General features: G+C 42.5%; 2 protein-coding genes across 4 annotated transcripts in view; both read left to right on the top strand.

Annotated features, from left to right (window-relative positions):
• osbpl3b (oxysterol binding protein-like 3b) overlaps window positions 1–1,164 on the top strand; it is a 181,388-nt gene extending 180,224 nt beyond the window's left edge. For all 3 annotated transcript variants that reach the window (XM_084336436.1, XM_084336434.1, XM_084336435.1), the window contains one exon: window positions 270–1,164. In XM_084336436.1, the coding sequence (XP_084192562.1) occupies window positions 270–366 (97 nt within the window). In that variant the 3' untranslated portion in view covers window positions 367–1,164. The remainder of the gene's footprint in view (window positions 1–269) is intronic.
• Window positions 1,165–4,937: 3,773 nt separating this feature from the next.
• gsdmeb (gasdermin Eb) lies at window positions 4,938–22,472 on the top strand. Its single transcript, XM_084335669.1, has 10 exons — window positions 4,938–5,047; window positions 5,568–5,780; window positions 6,273–6,465; window positions 9,035–9,209; window positions 15,166–15,286; window positions 15,416–15,535; window positions 17,972–18,099; window positions 18,635–18,806; window positions 18,949–19,022; window positions 20,357–22,472. The coding sequence occupies exons 2-10, from the start codon at window positions 5,576–5,578 to the stop codon at window positions 20,582–20,584; spliced, it is 1,416 nt and encodes a 471-aa protein (XP_084191795.1). The 5' UTR covers window positions 4,938–5,047; window positions 5,568–5,575; the 3' UTR covers window positions 20,585–22,472.
• Window positions 22,473–22,504: the final 32 nt, after the last annotated feature.

Raw genomic sequence — 22,504 nt, 5'->3', positions numbered from 1 at the left:
ATGTGACCTGTCCCAGCCTGACTGTGTACAGTATGTGACCTGTCCCAGCCTGACTGTGTATGTGACCTGTCCCAGCCTGACTGTGTATGTGACCTGTCCCAGCCTGACTGTGTATGTGACCTGTCCCAGCCTGACTGTGTATGTGACCTGTCCCAGCCTGACTGTGTATGTGACCTGTCCCAGCTTAGCCTGCCACCACCGCAATAATAACCTACAACCCTGTGGGAAACGCTGGTACTCATCGATGTGTGTTTTTATGCTGTCCACAGAAAGTTGAAGGATGACACTTGGGTTAGCAACAACACTTACTGGGACCTAAGGAAGAACCCTGGCTTTGCCCATGCGGACTGTCCTGCATTGTGGTGACCTCCATGCTGCAGGTCGAAGGTCATGCACATTTGGACCTCCTGCTTCTACTGTGACCCCAGCTGGTCCTGGAGGGTGTCTCCATCTTGCATCATAATTGTCCCACGCTTTTCGCTGGTTGTCTCCTTTACTATATAGTGTATCCAATTTATTGCCTTAATTGTGTAATGCTAATGTGAGTTTTGTAACATTTATGCAAGCATAGTATCTGAATGTAGATGAACTTATGCAACGCGTTTGCTGAGTTTTCCACTTGCTGTACGTAACAATAAGAATGAGCACAGGACACCTACTTGGTATGAGAAGACGACGAAGTGATTCTGAGAAAACAGAAGCCCATTGTTTGTTGGTGCTCCACCCCGAGCCTGTTCGCCTGCTGCCACTGTACTGTAAATACCACCTTAACACGGTCATTCTCTACCTCGGAGATGAAATAGCCTTGTTATATTATTCATAGGTGTACATGTCAAATATTTATTCTGCACCTGTCGGATGCCTTACTGGTTGAATTCTAAGTTATTTTTGGTTTTTAACATTTTAGATGTTTTAGAAATATATGTTTTTAGCAAGGAAGTCTTACGGACAAACAGGATTTGTTTAAATCCTTGCAGAACATTTAGTTTTTTTTTTATTACAACAGTGATGAATTCTGCTACTTGTGTACCTGCACATTGCTCAAATCATGTGGAAGATCCATCTTTCTGTGGCCAACAGCAGGAACCAACTGTACAAAGGATGGGGCAGATAAGCAAATGTCAAACTCAGTCATACTTCACAAATAAAGTTATTTGCACCACCGTCTTACCTGGAATCTTCTGGACACATGCAGTGGACAAACACACCTTGAGTGATCTTTGAGCTCTAGTGCTGTACTGTGTGGAACTTTCATATCAGTGGTTGAAAGCCTGAGGAAAAAGTCTGACCTATACTGTATTTCCATACATCTTGTAGCATGTGTTGTGGAAACCTCTACTATCAAGTCCAGTGAGCTTACAGAAATTGAGATTGAGTCAAAGCTATTCCAAAGAAAGTTGTTTATTTCTGTGATCACATAAGTTCCTCAATTCAAAATCAAAGCACACATATGACCATATGAGCAGAAATGAGAATTGTGGTCACACCCACGTTTATACAATAAGTTGGAACACAAAGTTTGCATAGAGAAACAAAACAGTAAAACACAGTCTAAGTTAGGTATTTCTCATGGTAATGCAGCGTGGGATGATACTGATAAACTACAGCTGCTAGCTAATAAAATGCATGTAAAAACATGCTCTCTGTCTGTACGCTAGATCATTTATGCCCAGTAAGCTGGTTTGTGGAGTAAATAATACAAGAAAGAAGGCACAAAGAATGTAAGAAGGTGAACATGTGATTTTTCTATAATGCATGCACTTCACAGACTAATATATTCTGTGTGCTTTACTTTGGATGTGTGTGCCTTATGCCTGCTTCTGTAGGTGTGCATGGTTGGGAGGGAAACTTTCTAAATGTAACTGGTTACAGATGACTTGCTTGATATTGTTATAATCAGTAAGCAATGTACTAGTAATCCTCTCCTCTGGAATTCACTAATAAAAGCTACTCATTTTAGTCACAGCTCCTCCAATAATGTAAACATTCTAGACTGTGATTTGAAGTGTACCATCACTATTAGCCAATCATATCTTGATGTGTCATATTATGTTACTGTCTAAATGCCTATTTCCTTCAAGCATGCTCCTCCTCCCCTCCCAAAAAAAAGTTATCTGATTACTGGGGTTTTTACAATAAAGGTAAAGGGGTTAATTTTATATAGCACTTTTATCCAAAGCGCTGTAGAAATAGAAAATAGAATAGAAATACTGTATTCATCCCGAGGGAAATTTGGCACTACATATCGCTCAAAGTAAACAGTAAACAATTTTGTTCCTCACATTCACCCATTCACTCACACATTCACACACCGACGGCAGAGGCAACCATGCAAGGTGCCAACTATACTCATCGGATGATCGGAGTCTTGCTCAAGGTCAAGGACATTTCGCCATGAACTGGAGATTTCCGTGCGCTTTGCACTGGCACGACGTGGCCCGATCTGCATCAGTAGGGGACACCACCCAAAATGGCCGACATGCACAAAACAGACAGTATGAGACGTTGTCTGATTTTTCAGATGCAAATCTTCTATGAAGGTTCTTTAATGTGTCAGTAAGCAGTCGCTTCTGCATCTTCTCCTTCCTCACAGTTATGGTCTGCTTGCGCCCAGTTGTCATACGACTGACATCGTCAAGAATAAAGAAGGTACGGATATTGGCTTTACTCTCTGCTCTCCTTGAACTCTTCCTTCTCTGAAAGGTGGTCAGGTCTGCATCCCTGTTCAACTTATCCCTCTTCTTGGAGAATCCAAGAGCACTACAAGCGAATGACAGGAGTCTGTCTTTTTTTAATAGCCTACCACATGTCACTTTGGCTATCGTTTGCTTCACCCTTTCTCTTCTTGAGGCTTTGTAAGACTGAGCAATGTCCACAACTAAGGCAGAGTGAAATGTAAGGGTCTTGTGGACATAAGGAGTGACGTTCTGATTTTGAAGCATCCGATTCACCAATGCACGTGGGGATGAGGAGCTGGTCTTACACCTTGAGTATCTTTTTTTTTATACTTTTCCTTCATTCTCATCTCTCTATCCAGTTGGGCATTTAAGAGGGCTATCTCCTGTTGGAGCCTTCTCCTTCCATTTTTTGCCCTCTTTTCACCTTGAAGGCTTTGCCTAAAACAGAAGAAACAAATGATAATAAATCCTGACTTATATTAACTCTGCATTTTTTAAAAGCTCACAAAACAACAGTGTATTTTATTCTCAATGTAGAGTACATGTCCTTATATTACAAACTTGCTCAAATCTTGAAGGCTGAATCTCTGGAGGTGCAGGGGGAGTGTTCTGTGATTCTCTGGCCCTGGCTGCTTTCTTTACCTCCCTCCATTTCTTCCTCCTTTTCTCTCTCACCAACTTCATTGATCCCAGTCTTTATAATAATAATATAATAATAATGCAGGACCTCTTTAGGGGGTCTTTATTCGGCATGCAACAAACTGGACATGCAATTGGAGCGGCACACACACACCGGGATACACACACACACATGCATTGTCTTTTTCTCAGTCGCCGATGCGATTGAGTCTCTGCACTTGACCTATCCCGTCGTCCTTCCCCCCATGGGCAGCCGGGAGCAGATAGGGCTTCAACGTGAGCCGCGCCCCGGGGACCAATCCAAGTGCTCCTGCCCGTCTTCGTCAAGGACGCCACAGCGTTAGCGATCTGTTGTTGTGCATGTTTTTCCATTGGGCTTATCTTATCGGGGGGGAAACCCTTGCGAGCACGGGGAGAACATGCAAACTCCACAAAGAAAGACCTGGGAGATCACCCACCTGGGTACCTGGCATCATGGAAACCTGGTCCCCAAGCGGGAATCGAACCCTGGACCTTCTTGCTGTGAGGCGACAGTGTTAACCACTACACCACCGTGCCGCTATGCCTTTCTCTCTGTCTTCTCTCTGGGTCAGCATCACGGCGTGCTCTGTAACGACTATGCTTGCACCTCATGGTACCAAAGCACCTCAAAGGCACTAAAAAACAAATTACAAACATCTCAAAACAAGCTAGTCAGACTACTACTTGACCTGACTCCTAGAACCCACCTCACCCCTGCCCACTTTGACAACCTAGGATGGCTTAGAGTAGACGACAGAGTACAGCAACTTGCAATGGGCCTGGTCTACAAGATACACTACGCGACCAAGGTACCCATGTACATGGCAAAATACTTCCCAAAGGTCAGTGAATACCACGATCACAACACCAGAGGGAGCTCCACAAATCATGTAAAACCCAGATTCGGCTCAAACAAGGGACTAAACACGTTTCGCAATTATGCCACATCAATGTGGAACGCCCTACCTAAAGCTGTAAAGGAATGTGAATCACTACCCACTTTCAAAACTGCTCTTAAAGAGCACCTACGGGAGGCTGCAATTCGAAACTGGCCACCGTAAATGCCCAAAACCCCCACCACCTCCTAATAGACAGTCTCCTCCCCACCGCATGTATATATTCCCTCCCCGCCGTATGTATATTTCTCTCCCACCCACCCACCCCCTCCTAATGTACAGTCCCCTCCCCATCATATGTATATACTCTGTCTGGATCTAGGTGTAACAGTACTGTATATTGGAATATCGTTTATGTCACAAATGTATCAGTACTAAATACCTATATGTCCCTATGCCATAAATGTCATGTATGTTGTGTATGTCATAAATGTCTATATGAATTGAAAATGGGGGACCCTGATGGAAACAAGACAAACGTCTTTCTCAGGTCTGCATCCCCTTAACAATTGTATGTATTGAGCCGTACTGTATTGTACCCATTCTGCAATCTGTTAAATAAAGTTTTCATTCATTCATTCACACACCAGCATGTTGGTAGTTGGTGTATACATGATTTAGACCCGGCCCACCCAAAGAACACCTCGTGCTACTGTACCTCTGGAAGGGGCGGCGCGTCTTCGGGCGTTGTTGTTGTGCAAAGGGTGGGTAGTGGTACTAGGCAGACCTCTTGTCCGTCCCACATAGATAAACAGACAAAGAACGATTTTCAAAGAACAAAGAAATATCACTTTCTCCGGGACTTCAAGAGAGGTAACACATTGCATTTGCATGTATATCACATTGTTATTCCCAGTCACTTTCTGTTGACTGTTTCTGAAAATTTGCCGAATCAGCTGTTTATGAAAAACAACTGAACGCGCAAATAGGCTAACGTTGCGTAGATATAGCCTGCTGTTACCATTTACGAATGAAACCCGTATTTGTTAACTTAACCCATGTTATTATAAAGTGAAGATATTTGTACAGAAGTGCACATGATGTACCGATATCCAGGGTAACCCGTCAGGGCGTTGTTTCCCTTAAATCTGGGATTTTGTTGATGAACTCCCACACGGGCGTCTTTGTGTAACAAAGCGGTCCTCTCTCTCGCTCTCTCTCTCTCTATGTCTCTCTCTCGCTCTCTCTCTCTCTCTCTCTCTCTCTCTCTCTCTCTCTCTCTCTCTCTCTCTCTCTCTCTCTCTCTCTCTCTCTCTCTCTCTCTCTATGTCTCCCTCTCTCTCTCGCGCTCTATGTCTCTCTCTCTCTCTCTCTCCATGTTGATCCTGACCAGCTGGGGAGATGTTTGCAACAGCCACAACAAACTTTCTGGAGGAAGTAGACCATGATGGTTACTTGATCCCAGTGTCCAGTCTGAATGACAGCCTCACCCTCCTGTCACTGGTTGTCAAGCGCAAGCGTTTTTGGTTCTGGCAGAAGCCCAAATATTTCCCCACAGACTTCAGCCTCAGTGATGTGTTAACAGGGGACACGCCTATAACGCCAGGTAAACATGATAGAAATCTATTAGCACACGCTTATTTGGATTATTTGATTATATCCCTTACGACAGATGGTACGCTCAATTGTATTATACCATGGTATTACCATGTTATTAATTAAGTATCATGGTGATCCATGACTTTAACCATAGTTGCACCATTGGTACATTTGACTAGTATGCACTGCACTCTGCTACTAAGGAATCTACCGTGCCTGCCTATATTATTACCTCGACACTGTTTTATGAACAATCTTACTTACTACCCTTAGCTGCCAGAGTTGTACCCTTCCTGTTGACTTGTTGTACAGAACTTGTAAGTTGCTTTGGATAAAAGCCTCAGCTAAATGACTAAATGTAAATGTATATTATATTATTTCTTGTGTTTGTTGTGAAATACTTGTTGTTGCTTATCATCACGTTTTTCTCAGAGCAGATGTTGGGTCCAGAGTGAAACCACACAAAATCACACATCAATTATTTTGTTAATGTTCACAGTTGTCGTGGAGACAGACTTCACCAAGTATAATGGGACATTCGGTGGGAACATACAGGGGGACCTGGAGGCAAGTTTTGGACCTAACAACATGAAGGTGGAGGGTAAGGACACGTCCAAACTCCAGTCGTCCTTTGGCACCTTGAAGAAAGAGGAGGTTGATGTCCAGAAGCTGCTCAGAGACTCCAAAGGCAGGTTAGATTCCACCACACACACACACACACACACACACACACACACACACACACGCACACACACTGACACATCCGTCATAAAATTGAAGGGCGGGGTAATTAAAACTGAAAAACAACTTGACCAATAAAAGAGTGTTAATCTGTAAATCTGTATAGGGCTGTAAAAACAATGGCTGGAACGTTGCTCTTTTGGATTAGGGTTTAGCATAAGCCTTGTATACACTAAAAGGGAGACCAGGGCCCCGTTCCCCGTACCTGGTTCAACTAAGTCGATCAAGATGTCATTATCCAGCTTCAGTTAACCCGATGTTTGAAGCCGGGATTTTCCTGTTCCTCGAAGGTGGATTCAGTCTCGTTAACTCGATTCAGACTTGGGCCCCAGGATAAATGCGTGCGGCCGCTTCAGTTGAAAAGCCAGCACGTATCGATGGCAGAGATCCTGATTCTCTAACGGCATTGATTGATTAATTGATTTAAAACTTTATTGACAGATTGCAATACGGCTCAATCGCCTCGCCGACAAGTTAAATGCGTTATCTAGGCTAATTTTAAGTCCCTCATTACCTCAATCAATCAGATTATATTTCTTTAAACTTGCCTGCTGGATTGAATAATCAAATGAGATCTTGCTAGCGAAAATAATTAGTTAAACTGTTATACAGAATTACGATACGGCTCTCTTACCCATTGATTGATGTGTGGTCGATCTTTTACTTATCTCCACTGTGGTCTAACGGGTTGTTCTTTTGACTTTCACGCAGACGACCGGGGTTCGAAACCCTAGTCTTTTCCTTCTTTTTGCAATATAGGAATAATTCAATTTGGTGCACGTTGAGAGCTATATAAAGAATGACATCCTCAATGCATGTAGATTTATAATATTTTAACTTAAAACCAGGCTACTTTGGCGTATAATCATTAATATTATATTCAAAAAAATTATATTGGAAACACAGGGTTTCGAACACCGGTCGCTGGGTTGGCAGGGTTGAGCACTACCGCTGCGCCACTGTGCCAGATGGGATAAATTCATTGTTTATACATTAATGAACGAGAGACCCGTGTTTAGAATATTCTTTATTTTGAATGAAGTTTTATTTCTTTATCCTCATTCATTAATGTGACGTCAACGGCTCATTCAATTTCTCAAATCCGTCAAACAGCGCATCTCATCAGACATCTTAATCCCAGTTACAATTAAAATAACCACAAAGTCATAATGTGTACATCGCACCGAGCGAGCGCCACGGTATATATAACGTGCATTATTTAGGACAAAGTGAATTTAGTATCAGCATTTTGGGTCTATTTTACATTTCAAAAGCCCCCTCTGGAAGAATGGAGCACAAAAACGTAATTCAGAATGGTATAATGCAGATCGTAGACTGTGGGAATAATTTCAGGAAACGGACTGTCACTTCTTTGCGGGGGCGTGGCGATGGTTGATCCGGCTAACTTGAACTTAAACCCTGCTTTCGACCAGGCTCAAACTTTTGGATCTGTTGTCATGGTGATTTGGAAAATCCAGGTACGGGGAGCCGGAAAGTCCGGCTTAAGTCAGACTTAACCGAAAGTTATCCGGCTAACTCAGTTATCCAGGTACGGGGAACGGGGCCCAGGCCCAGGGTACATATTAACACTGGCTGTAAAGTAGTTTTTTTGGTTTATGGTTTAGCACAAGCCTTCAAGGGGAGACTGGGGTAAACATTAACACTGTCTGGATAGAGGGTTGTCATAAGTAAAGGCAGAGATATGCTTCAACGTTGGCTGTCGCTGACATTTTGCGCATGAGAGCTAGTACTGTATATCTGTATGTCATGTATGTCATAAATGTCATGATATATATCTGTATATCTGTATGTTGTGTATGTCATAAATGTCATTATGAATTGAAAATGGGGGACCCTGATGTAAACAAGACGAAAGTCTTTCTCTGGTCTGCATCCCCTTAACAATTGTGTGTATTGAGCCGTACTGTATTGTACCCATTCTGCAATCTGTTAATAAAGTTTTCAATCAATCAAGACTGATATACTTCCACTTTCACGTGTGGGTAGCAGTACACCACCGAACCACTAGGTGACTGTGCTGCATTGTGTTGGCTATATTTTCTGACTTCCACTGCCACTCTTTGATTTGGTCCATGTTTGTAATGTAGTTAATCACTATCCGTAATGGATTGCTCCGACCAAGCTCCCGAGATGATAAATGGTAAATAGGGCAGCGGCCAATCACAGCTCTGCACTGTCCACGTCAGCTTGCGTCGATTTGACACACAGTTACATTTTGGCCGGCTGCATGTAGGCTTGGTATGCTCGCCGCAACCTTCGCTACTACTTTGACGTCTGGGTATAAATTAGGCATTAGCCGCATCACTGCAGGATACAGTATATCTTTCTCTTCCCATCCTGTATGCCTTTTCCTATAGGAGCCACATATAACCTATAGGTATAAAACAACCTAATCGACCTTACAGTATACTGTATGTTCCATATCCATTGCCAACGACACACAGTGCATTCACATGTCCTCTAAAATCCTGTGTATTTGTTTTTCTTCCCTCTGACAAGAGTCCTGGACATGTCCCACTCTCTGGTCCAGCAGACCAAGGAGAAACGCAGGGAGGTGTTTGGGCTGGTGAAGGAGAGAATCGTGACGACTCAGCCCTGTTCGGTCATAGAGGAGACCCAGCAGGGTGCGCAGTTAGGGGGACTGCTGAGCCTCTGCGTCCCCAAGAGCACCAAGGTACGACACGAAGCAGTCCGTCTCGTTTATTCCATCGCTCAACATTTGAAAGGGGTTTCTGGTTGGAGTTGTGTGACCTAAATGTTTCTTAACCCTTTCACTACCACACTACAGAAGGTTAACCCTTTCCCTACCACACTACAGAGGGTTGACCGTTTCACTGCCACACTACAGACGGTTAACCCTTTCACTGCCACACTACAGATGGTTCTGTTTCATTATGGCTTTCGCTCAGCATCATCTGCACTGTACTTCACTTCGTGCACGTGCACTGAATAAAAAATTCCACCATGTACCTTTACATTAGAGATGTTCCGATACCATTTTTCCCTTTCCGATCCGATTCCGATACCTAAGCTTTGGGTATCGGCCGATACCGATATTTATCCGATACCAGTGCATATACATTTTTGTTTAAAAAATATTATATAAATTATATATATATTTTTTTTTTCAGATACTGTTATACTGTTTTTTAGTAATAACTAGAACGTATAGTATTTATTCAACAACAGGTGATTGTATAGATTTGTATTAGTATCATTAATCAATGAGTATGGGCTGCAGCACTGCAGATATACCCTACTCCAATGATCCACACGGACATTAAACGGTGTTGCACTCGCTACTCAGTGGCTCTGCAGATATACCCTATTCAGTCTGTAAGCTAGTGGCAGATAGAACGTTCATGTTGTGATTTTTGATGCAAAATAAATATTCAACATTCTCTTTTGAAACTCCGCCTCAGACTCTTATCCTTTGGCACTTGCTGTACTTTGCTTGCAGGTCTGCAGCCATTATTGCTGGATTATGTGAATAGCACCAACTTTAGACACGGTAACGTTATCAAGCTAAGCTAACTGACCTAGCTCGTCTTCCCGCATTGATGTAACGTTAAAAGCGGATGTTGTTCCAACTAGCTATCTTTCCAGCTAATGCTATCATAACACCAGCCAAACACATCCCGATTCCCGTCCGAGCTCCCCGTCACACCGCACTGTCGGGGACAATGGAATTTAAGAAAGTGTATCTGCTGTTAAAATGACACAGCATCACACTTTAAAACATGTTCATTTTATAATCCTCACTCTCCGCAGGACTCGGCAGGAGATAAATTACATCATGGGATCGGAGGCTAGAATTTACGTGTACTCGCCGATACCGATACCAGCATTTTAGGCAGTATCGGCGGCATTTCCGATACCAGTATCGGTATCGGAACAACTCTACTTTACATCCCAACATTCGTCTGGCCACACCCCCATCCGCTTACCTTCATAAGCAGGTGTGTGGTCACCTACTCGCCTCCTTCTTCACTTTCACCACAAGGAAGTGCCTTCGGTAGATCCCCACTTGACGAGGTTGTTAGTAGAAGAAAGTTGGAAAACAAAAGAACGGGAAGATACGTTGACATCATATCTTTATTTTCTCTCTCACTATTTCGAGAAAATACGGCGATATTGTCTTCGTTACTGGAGTGTCTGGAAGATGATGATCATTCTGACCTTCAACGGCTTTTTCGTATTAGGAGCTCACGCCGCTGACATGCTCCCCAGCTACAGTCCTCCTTGCTGCGGCTGGATGGGTTGGCCCTCCGGCCATACAGCTGGACTGTGGGAAGCACCGATTATTGTGAGAAGGCGGTCGCTTCCAGGGTGGGGTATGTACTGTTTTGCTTGCGAGCTCTGGTTGTTGTTGATGCTGTGGGGGTTAGCTGACAATTTTACGAAACGCCGACTACAGACTGGGGTCCTCTGCTCGGCTTCTTAAACGGCGGTCGGAGGATCTTGGTCTGACGCCCATGATGGTCAATCTAGTGGGCCGCGACCAGGACCTGGTGAACCCAGGATTCTCTGGACGAGCGGATGCTTCTCTGTCCCGTGCAGGCCCCATCTTTCACATAAAAGTGAAAGTACACCCTAACGAGGAAATGTGGGCATAGGATCTTCTTTATCGGGAGTTCCATGCTCAAAGTCGGCTGCAGCCCGAAATGGGAATTGTGCTGGCCCCGCTGTATGTCTGGATCACCGTTGAAAACTGTGTTTGACATTCTTTTTCTTTTCCCTCTTAAGGATGGGGAGGGACTTGGACAGCGGCCTGTCTGAAGTGTGGCTTGTTATGTCGTTGTGTACAGTTCAGGTGATAGCTGCTTAGCTGGCGTGCTAGTTGTGGCCTACTGTGTTAGCCAGTCAGCTGTTAGCTGCGGCGCTAGCTCGCTGTGTTTACCAGGCTAGTAAACGTTAGCTTGTTGCTATCAGTCGGACGGCTGTTAGCTTAATGCTACACTGTTGATACGATACTGTGACTATAACATGCCTTAAAACACTCTGACTACGACGTCATCTTTGACAGAGGATGTTAGTCGACCCTACACCCGGTTGCCAGTGCCAGCGAGGACTTCGTCAACATGGAGAACAGCGGCTGGGTGGCGTTGCGGACATACCCTCGTCACCGGCGCAGGAGGTGCTGGGTTCAACTCGGTGTCCCGTTAACCTGTGTTGCGGTTCTTTCGGCCTGCGTTCTGGGTGAAGGTAGGAGTCCCGACCGGATTTTTTTTTTTTTTTTTTTTCCACTTTTTCTCCCATTTTCTATATTTTCTCCCATCACAATTTCGTATCATCCAATTCAACCCTCCCCTGTCACGAACGCTGTTTCTTGCCTCCCACAAGCCGGCTGCAATGTGGACTAAGTCATACATAGCACAAGTCCCCTCCGGTACTTGAGGTAACAGCAGTCGCATCTTTTCACCTGCGCAGCTCGATCTCTCAGTGGCGAGGAGTAACGCGTGGGAGGCTCACGCTGCCCCCGACACTTCCTGATTCCACTGCGCAGGCCCACCAATCGACCTGTAGGAGTCGCTGTCCACAACGCCCGATCCCCACCCATCAGTTTCCCACCCCCTAATACGGCCAATGTGTATTAGTACGGACGACCAGCTAAACTGAAAGCAAATGTGGAGCGCTGGGCTCGAACAGCCGAGCCCAGCGTCTCCAGATTTCGTGGCGAGCGCCTTGCCCACTACGCCACGTAGCCGCCCTAGTCCCGACCGGACTTTAAACACTTCTTCTTTTCTTCCCTTCTAAATGTTTTGTAATAACGATGTTTCCAAAACATGTGTTGCTGCAATACATTGAGGATACGACGCGTGTTGTGTGTGAATTGTCTTGTCGCTGGTATAGCTTCTCTCTGCAGTGAATCGGCGTTGTTTTTTACGTGTGTAAAAATGAACTGGTTTGGTTGTGATGAGAACATGTGTGTTCATGTAACGTTGTACTTGTACCGTGGGTGAACTCACAACTAAGAGGGTTAATTAAACCTGTAAAGCTATGCTTAGTGACATGTGATTGAGGAATGAATCTTTTTCTCAGCCTGTGATGACAATGAACAGTATGTTCACACATTAACAGAGGTGCCTGTTCGCCTTGGTCGTATCAAGGGTAAGATAAGAGGGGTGTCCCCCCGGTTTCCCTGGGGCTTCCCCCCCTCCTCTCAGACATGTTGGTTACAATATATTGTGTCACTGTGTTTGTGGGGATACGATGTAACCCTCAGCTTAATTGCTGGGGTTGTGCTTTCCGCTTGAGAAACAATTTTTTCCTAAAGAAAATATTGTTTGGTCACTTATCATGTGTGCTTAGCAAGGCCTGTGGCCAATACATAATCGAGGATTCTGTATTCTCTCGTTATGAAAAACGGCGTTCCTCTGTAAGAGTGTACTTTGCCATTTTTTGTTATGATGAAGGGTTGTGTGTGTCTTGTGATCTACAACTGGGTTAGGTTTGGCCCACAGAAGCACATGTGTAAGTCTGGTACCGGGGCTCTTAAGGGGCCCTCTCTGTTCTGTGTTTTTTCCTTAGTAAAAATCAGATAGCAGGTTAGCACATGAGCTATGTGAGGCTGTTCGATGCTTCATGTAGCAGGCTATGACTGTGTCATGCTCTACTTGTCATTACATCGTATCATGGGTGTGGGGTCGTAAAGGGGTGAACTGGTAATCCTTTCCTCCCCTTTTCTGATTGGTCAGTGGTTAAAACCTCCTGTCCTTCAAGGTTCCTGTCACGTTGCTGTTCGGCACGTTACAGGGTAAGAGGGGGGGGGAGTTTCCTGGTCCCACGCCCTGGAAGATTGGGCGTGTGCACCGCGGAAATTCCCCCGCCATAGAGTACGTCACTGAGCGCGTCTCTGTTGGTAAGACTTCCGTGGGTTGTTCAGGTCCATGTTATGGATCTGTTTCAGGGAGTTGTCAGAGCTCCTCCTCACGAAGCTCCTCCTCGGGGAGAAGTGCCTTCTGTGAGTTCGGACTCTCCTTCCCTGTGAGGGAGCCTCCTCAGAGTTTTCAGAGCCTCCTCCTCAGATTGTCAAGGTGAGTAGAACTTCAAAAAGGAGTTCTGCTCTATTGTGTGTGTATTCGATTCGATTCGATTATTGAGTGTGTATTGGTTCAGTGCCTCCTCCTCGGAGAGCCCTAACCCAAGTGTTACATAGCTCAATGTTGCAATATATTCTTTTCAATCTATACAGCTCGCGTGGGAAGTCTCTCTGGGGATTTCCGTCTCCTCCCTGTGGCGAGGGTGGTGGGATGTAAAAATGTAAAAAAAAATTACCCTCAGCTGCGTCACATGGGATTCATGTCAGTCTGTGTTTCTTTCTTTTTTAAATAAAAAGAGGAAGGAACATGAAGCACGACGGCTCCGTGTCGTTCTCCCAGGCGACTTGGAGGAACAATTTTTGGTGTCTTGCTAGACTATCCATTGATGTGTTTGGGTCTCGACGCGTACATAGTGCTGGCTCGGGGTGTTTCTGTTAAGAATCACGCAGGGGCTAAGTGCGCCTTGGTTGCTCGTTATTAAAACAGCGTTTTTATAGGGCAACTGGGATGGAGTTTTGTCTCTTCCGAGCGCCAGTTTACTAGGTTGTCTCGATGAATTCTCGTTCATATCTGGGGGATGTTAACGGAATAGATCAGAATATAGGTAGAGGGGTCTCACGCCCTTCCCACTCTCCAAGACATTTACAACAAGCGTTGCAGGGGTAAGGCTAAGAGAATAATCAAAGACTCTAGTCACCCGAACTGCCTCTTTGAACTGCTGCAGTCAGGCAAGCGATACCGGAGTCTCATGGCCAGTACAGAGAGACTCAGAAGGAGCTTCTATCCCCAGGCCATCAGGATGCTCAACGATAAATAACACTATGTAACAAACCATCAACAGAACCTTGCTTCCTTTTTTATCTCTTTTATCTTATTTGTTTTTTCTTGTTGTTACTATACACAGATATTCATAATTAATTTTTTATCTTTTATGTATTTTATTATATTTTTTCAATTAAATTTTTTTTATTTTTCCATCCTTTCCTTGTACAGTGTCCTTGAGTCTGAGAAAGGCGCTTCTCTCTTAAAATCCAATCTATTATTATTATCAAATACACTCACAGCACACACATCAACACATACACACTCACTTTAAATAAACAACTCATTGTAGCACCCACTTTACCCACTTTAGACACTTTAACACACTTTATATTGATTGGTAAAGAGATTTGCACTACAATTCATACCTCATTGCACCTTACCCTAAGTTGAACCTCATCCCATTTCTGCATTGTACTGTATACTGTATTGTATTGTAACTCAGTTACTAACATTTTCTACTCTGTATTGTATATTGTATATATGTATATTGAACACTTTTGTTTACACTTTGTTTACGTACTTGACTTTCTATTTTATACTTTATCTATTTTTATCTAGCACACTCTCAGGAGCAAAACAGAAAAAAGCATTTCATATAAAAGTATTCTGTATTTTTGTATGACAACTAATAAAGAAACTTGAACTTGAACTTAATAGCAGTGGAATGGCAGGAATCCATCAATCAGTCAGTAATAATAGTGATGATACATGGTTAAAACAAACTGTGTTTGATTTTCTTGCATTATTGTGTTATTAACCAAGGTGTCACTGAAGGATAACAGCAGCCTAAGCAAAGACAGCAACGTTACCTTGGAGATCCCCCCTCATACCGCCATCGCCTATGGCCTGATGGAACTAGAGGTCAAACTCGATGGAGAGTTCGGTGAGGGAGCGTTCATAAACTTCATCGACTAAATACAGCATCGTTTAGACTCATCAAGTACACCGTTGGCTACGTGTTCCTCTGTGAGTATGGAAACAGGAATGTGACGTGCCGCTTTTTTGCCCACAGAGCTGTGCCTCATGTCTGATACTTATGGGAGTTTTGAAGTGGACGGACCTCCAAAGAAGCAGTTAGTGGGGGCCTTGGGGGCCTCGGTACACGTCTCCCCAGATAGCTGCCTGGAACAAGGTAATACAATTGAGATAGCAGGACAATAGTATTTAAGATGACATGAGATAAAATATTCCTTTATTGATCCCCTTGGGGAAATGCGGGTGTCATAGCAGCATGGGGGAGGGGGGGTACAGGTATGGTCAGGGTGATAGTAGAAAGACATAAATATAGGCAATACAATTAGATCTGAATATAGAAATATGAGAGAAAATAAACAGTGTAAACAATATAATTACCTCTGAATATAGAAATAAGAAAAAAGAAACAGTGTAAACTATATAATTACCTCTGAATATAGAAATATGAGAAAAAGAAACAGTGTTATATAATTACCTCTGAATATAGAATTATGAGAAAAATAAACAATTAGGTATGTTCTCTCTGATCAAGATATGATAGCTGTATGAATGAATGAATGAAAAAGTTTATTTTTGAACATGTATTCTCCATATTCCTCCAAACAAATCCCAATATCAAGCTCCGTCATACATAGCAATCATAATGAAAAAGAAATTAAGCAAAAAGTCAAGAGCAATGTAGTTAGTTTGTTGACATGTTCAAAAAAGGAGTAGAGGGAAGCTAAGCTTATTGATCCCTACCCCCTTACATTTAAAAAATGTTTTCTTCCATACAATTTTACTTGATTTAACATAATTTAGTATACAACATTATATACTATACTTTGACTTATAGTACAAAAAGAAAAAACTTGAGTCACTTGACAGCAGTAAATAGTACAATACCACACTACATAACACAATATAACATTACTTTGTTTATCCGCATTACTCAATTCTATATTTCTCTAATGTGTATTTTTTAAGCTGCTTTTTAAATTGTGCAATATGTTTACTCATTTTGATGTATTCAGGTCAATCATTCCACAACTTCACTCCACAAACGGATATGCACATGCTTTTCAGCGTAGTGTGTACCATTGGTTGTTTAAGATTCCCTCTCCCTCTTAAATTATATTCTCCTTCCCTGTCTCTGACACTTTTTATACTCCAAAAAAGGGCCATAAGGCTAGTTCACATTACAGGTTATCGTGATCACACAAACATATTATTTTTAAAGTCAAAAACATTAAAGTTAAATGATCTTGTGGAATTTAAAACGGCACAATTAATGTATAAAGCAAAAGGTCATGTACTTCCAGGAAACATTCAAGAACTGTTCTTTGATAGGGAGGGGGGTTATAATCTGAGGGGAGAACTCAATTTAAAAGTTCTAAATGTACGCACTACCATGAGAAGACACTGCATCTCAATATGTGGAACAGTCTAAATGTGGTGCTAAAGCAATGTCCAAACATGAGACAATTCAAACTGATGTATAAGGAAATGATGTTCACGAGGTACAGGGATGAGGAAGGGACTTGATATTCATGGGTGTTTACATTTTTATTTGATTTCTTTCATGTTTTACATATATCGTTTTAATTTAAAAAAAAATTGGCATATATATATATATATTTTTTTTTTACGTTTTAAATTAGTACACTCATTTGAGTAGTGGAAAAGGGGTAGGATTAAATAAGTGTATACTTCTTCCTACTCCTTTTCGAACATGTAAATTGAGTTATGTTTTGCTTTTGTTTAGTTATTATTTTGTTTGAGTTATGTTTTGATTTTGTTTAGTTATTTATTTTGTTTGTATTCATTTACATGTTCGAAATAAAGATTTCAAATAAAAAAATCTAAAATCAAATCTGAACCATCTTTGAATGTTGCCTGGGATTAATTTATATCTGGCTTTGTATACAATGAGAGCAGTTTTGAAATCAACTAGATCCAAAAATATCAATGTTTGTAGCTTTATAAATAAGTTATTTGTGTGTTCATAATATCCAACATTGTTGACTATTCTTATTGCTTTTTTTTGCATGGTGCATATTGGTTGTAGAGTGCTTTTGTAGGTGTTACCCCACACTTCCGCACAGTAGAGCATACATTACAGTGTATACAGTGTTTTTTGGTTTAGAATGTGTCTTATCGTACATAAAACACCAACACTTCGTGCCAATTTTGTTCTGACATATCGCTGCTGGCGGGACAAAACCTCATAACTCCATTTAAACGTTTTTTTTTTTTTTTTTATATAAATCAACTCTGTAGATCATCCTCCATATGTGTGTGTGGGTTTTACAAAGTTTTAACAATGGGAAAGCATTAAACCGATCATCTGTCTAAACCTCCTAACTATTCACCCTCAAATTTGTGTTGGTTTTTTTCACCTGCTGAAAAGTTGGGATTTTGGAGTTATGAGGTTTTGTCCCGCCAGCAGCGATATTTGACTTGAGGTTTCCAGTTGAGTTTGTGGTCTATTATTACACCCAGAAATTTATAGTTGAGGACACTTGAAACGCATCAATGCTTTGACCACAAGGTCTCTTTAAACCATGTATCTGTTTTGCTGACGCGGTTTTGGTGTCTCTTTGGCTTTGCACAGAACTGGACAGACTGAGTGGTCAATTCCAACAGCTATCGACTCTCGCTGCCCCCGCGCGCTCCTCTCTGCTCCAGCACCTCACCATAGCCTTGGAAGACAGAGAAGCTGTCAGTGTGCTGGAGAATGTGGTGAGTGGGACGGAGGTCCACAGAAGCGACATCAACACACAGGCACTCTGATGCACTGTTAACTGGTTCCCGGCCAACCACGGACATGTCCGTGTTTCGGATCCAACGGTAGAGGGCCAACCACGGGCATGTCCGTGGCAAGGTTGTTTTGGCTTTTATTCCATTTTAATAACCTACTCAATGTCACCAAGCGGCACTGCAGATTTACCCTACTCTTGGAATTCTGAAAAGTGCATTACCGGCCAGATCCTCGTAGGGGCGCTGTCTCGATAATGCAGTGTTCCCTGTGGCAGAACGGTGAATGTGGAGAAGCAGAGCATACTATGGAGCACTGCCTTCTGTCTGCCCTCTAGGCCTACTACCCAACCCCCGCAGCTCAAAAGACCTCACAGTGTTCAATAAAAATGCAAAGGACTGTGTAAAGAAATGTGAAACTGTCTGTCATATAACCACCATACTTCAAAGAAACGAAAAGAAGAAGACAACAGTGTTCCATTACCTGTTACTAATCTCCGGGCCTCTTCCTACCCCTCAGCTGGACCAGACGTGCCTCGGTAAGAGCCCTACCCTGGATGTTAAGGTAGAGTCTCAAAGGCGGAACATTCAGGCCCTATTGGACCTCTTGAAGCAGTCTGACGGTGGGGGACAGACAGACGGTTCCCCTTCCACTCTCAGTGCCGTTCACCTCATTATCAGCGCATTGGATGGTGAGTAAACGGTCCTCTCTGCAGCCTCAATACTTGAAGCTTTGAATGTCGGGTAAATTACCCTCCTCTGATATCAGGGAATAGGAAGACTTCAGTATTTTCTGCGCCATTTTCATATTGTACGTGTTGCACTGTCTTTCAGAAATGACTGATGATGGTCTTGCTGTGTTGAGAATGTGCTGCAGTCCCCCCATCCTGCAGGCCCTGGAGCTACTGGTAAAGCAGAACGCGCTTATAAGCAGCACTGTAACCCAGTGGCGGCCGGTGTGAACTACATTTGGGTGGTCGGGGGCATCTGACAAAGCTGACCAAGCGAATACTGACTCATAACGTTACCAACGTTAAGTTGAGTTAATTGATTCATACTCCAGTAGTACACGTATGATCATCAATCCAATAATGAACACATATATAGGCCTATCTTGTCATTTTAAACAAGTTACCATTCATTCATTCATCCATTATGCAATACCCACAGCGAAATTAACACGCTGTGTTGAGAGAGAGAGAGAGAGAGAGCGAGAGAGAGAGACAGAGAGAGAGACAGAGAGAGACCGCATTAACTCATTAACTCACTGTTTAGTTGAAACGTGGATCAGCCGGAGGGCTTGATAAAGTGTATAATGTCCACTGTCCCACAGTCCCAGACTGTTGTTGTCGATGTATATCCACTGTCCAGAGTGACTGCATCACAACACAACAGCATCGAGTAACTAACTAACTAGCCTAACCAGAAACTGTCGTCGGCCAATCAGAGAGAGCGTCTCCGAGAAATGCGGCTACGGAAAATACTGGCGTCGGCCAATCAGAGAGCGTCTCCGAGAAATGCGGCTACAGAAAGTATAGACGCTGCTTGCTTAGATGATAATAGATCGCTTGAAAAAGCGCCTGGCTTCCATCATAATACATCATATTTCAACGCACAGCGCATTACGCACTGATTGGCTGCGACGGATACAGCGATGAAACCAGTGCACGCCCACTGTAAGCACTATTGCGTCTAGCCCGAGAGAAATGCGGCTACGGAAAGAATAGACGACTATTGCGTCTAGCCAGAGAGAAATGCGGCTACGAAAAGGAGTCACTTCCTGTTAATGAAAACAATTATTTATATTTGATATATTAACGTTATATTGTGCATTGGAAACACAAACATACTTAAAATGAGTAAATATTATTCATTTTAAACATGTTTATTTTATTTATAGGGCCCAAAAAAAAAAAAATCTCCTTCTTCTTCTTATAACCAGGGAGGGCGGCGCTCTAGCGCCCCTATCGGCCAGCCGCCCTATCGGCCAGCCGCCATCTGAGTAGATTTTGTGCTTCCCATGCATACATTTATTATATGTACATTATACCCACCACCGATACATTTTCCAAGATGATCATTAACACATTAACAGCGCTCTTTATGTGGTATTTACAAAGTTCTTTCTGTTGTTCAATTACTATATGTCTATCTTAACATCCATGAACTGTGTGTTCTTGTGTCACGTCAGTGGTTGAATTGGGCTAAGTTATCTATTTACACTTGTTGCAACCTATTTCAGACACAGCGTCTGGCAGCAGGTGGAGAGTCCTCTCTGAGCGACCCAGCACTGGCCCCACTGACCGGAGGGGTCTATGAAAGGATAGAACATCTCTTCACCTCCTCTAACGTGGCCTTGGAAAAAGCCGAGGGCACGGTCAGGACAGAGATTGACTGCCGGCCAGGACACCTTCCTCTTGTCCTGTGTATCGCCGTCAGGGGTCTCGCTTCATTATCTGCCACTGTTTGACCATGTGATTCATCTTGTTGTGTATTGTATGTTCGAAAATCCCTTATATTGCACAGTATCGACCGTGAAGTGTGTTATGGACAATTATCGCCGTTGCATTTCTTTACAGTATCATGGTTAACGTGACCTCACAGAATCTGTATTAATTGTGTACTAACTTTTGTGTTTGTATACATTGGTGGTCTTTCTCGATTGGTCAGTAAGGGCTCTGTACCATTTAAGCTAACGGCCACTGCTCCTGCCCAGGAGGAATTACATTTATCACCACATTTTCAAAACCTCTTATTTACCTCCTTTTTAGTGCCCGTCTTGCCAAATATTACTGACTTAATCATTAAGGAGTTAGTGTGTGTGCCTTCCAGACAGCCATGGTGCTGTTATCCAGAGGAAGGACGAACCGTTGTACCAGCTAAAACCTGTACCAGTTTTAACATTCCACTCCAGGCACGATCACGTTTGTATTTTTGTGCAATATGCAAATGACTACACAAAATGTACTTCATTTTCCAGAAACAATTAAAAATATATGTATTAAAGTTCATAATAATTTGTAAAACATTAAGAAAATTGGAAACGCTTCACAATTTCACGTGCCATCCTAGGGGTATGCTGATATTCTCTAGCAAGCTCATACTGTACCCACAAAATATGTATAGGAAACTTTTAGACAGTAGATTTTCATATGGTATGTCACTAAAATTTCCCTGAGATTGTCACAGATTATTGAAACATAGACCTAACTGTCAACACTCCTTGAAGTGGTGAATTGGCCGAAAATAACTACATTTTCCTGTAACGGCAAATGATTATGAAAGAAATTAAGATTTTTGTATCAACACGAGAATGAACGATGGCTGCATTAAAAAGTGGGGGGAAACCTCTTATCTGCACTTTGCGAGGCACAAATACCTGGTTGGTATGGTTAACACTTAATATAGTAATATAGTCCCAAAACAGTGTATTGTATTTGGTGCCCTTAAAAAATTGCATTCTGCAAGAAAACAACACTTTCAAAAATGAGAATTTTCCAGATTGTTCTTCAACCATCGACATGTCAAAAGCATCAGCGTATTTAGACCACTATCAGTAGGGCACGTGCCCTACTGATGATCATCTGTGCCCCACTGATTAAAAAAGAAAAGAAAATGTTTTTTTTTAAACAAATGTTTTTTATTTTCCCTTTTTTAACATGATCAAATGATCATTTAACACGATCAAATAATTATTATAATATTTTTTACTTCGCTTTGAAATATTATAGTGAAATATTTTGCACTGCATTTATCTTGTTGAAATCCTCCAACAGGCTCTTTTTTGTAAGTTGACTGGTTTGCACACCAATAATACAGTGCAATAATAGAATAGTAGAATAGATAGTAAAATTATGCAATAGAATGGCCAGAGTAAAATAGTGCTACAGTACAATCAACAGCGGGGTGTATTAGAAGGCTATGGTGAAGAGGTACGTTTTTAGCTTATTTCTGAAAATATTAAGAGATCTAGCTTCCCTAATGTCCATAGGTAGTGTGTTCCATAACTTTGGTGCATAGTTAGCAAAGGCTGCATCCCTGATTTTCTTTAGACTGTGGCTTGGAACCTTCAATATACCAGTAGTAGATGATCGCAATGTTTATACTTTGTATATAAGGAGGAGGACCTTGAAATCAATTCTAAATGTTACCGGAAGCCAGTGTAGGTTACTTACTTGTAACTTCGGGTTTGATCCAAGGAGTAAGTTGCCCCATATTGCTCTGTAACATTTCTCTTTTTGTTATAGGACCGACTAGTAGGATTTCAGTTTTGCCCTCATTTAATTTTAGGAAGTTGTTCGTCATCCATTTGTTTATTGCTAAGAGACAGGCGGAAATGGAGTTTATAGCTGTGTGATCATTTGGTTCAGCGGAGATGTACAATTGTGTG

Source organism: Notolepis coatsorum, assembly GCF_963971535.1.
Source record: "Notolepis coatsorum genome assembly, chromosome: 19".
Lineage (NCBI taxonomy): Eukaryota > Metazoa > Chordata > Actinopteri > Aulopiformes > Paralepididae > Notolepis > Notolepis coatsorum.
This window is presented reverse-complemented; position numbering and strand designations above follow the sequence as displayed.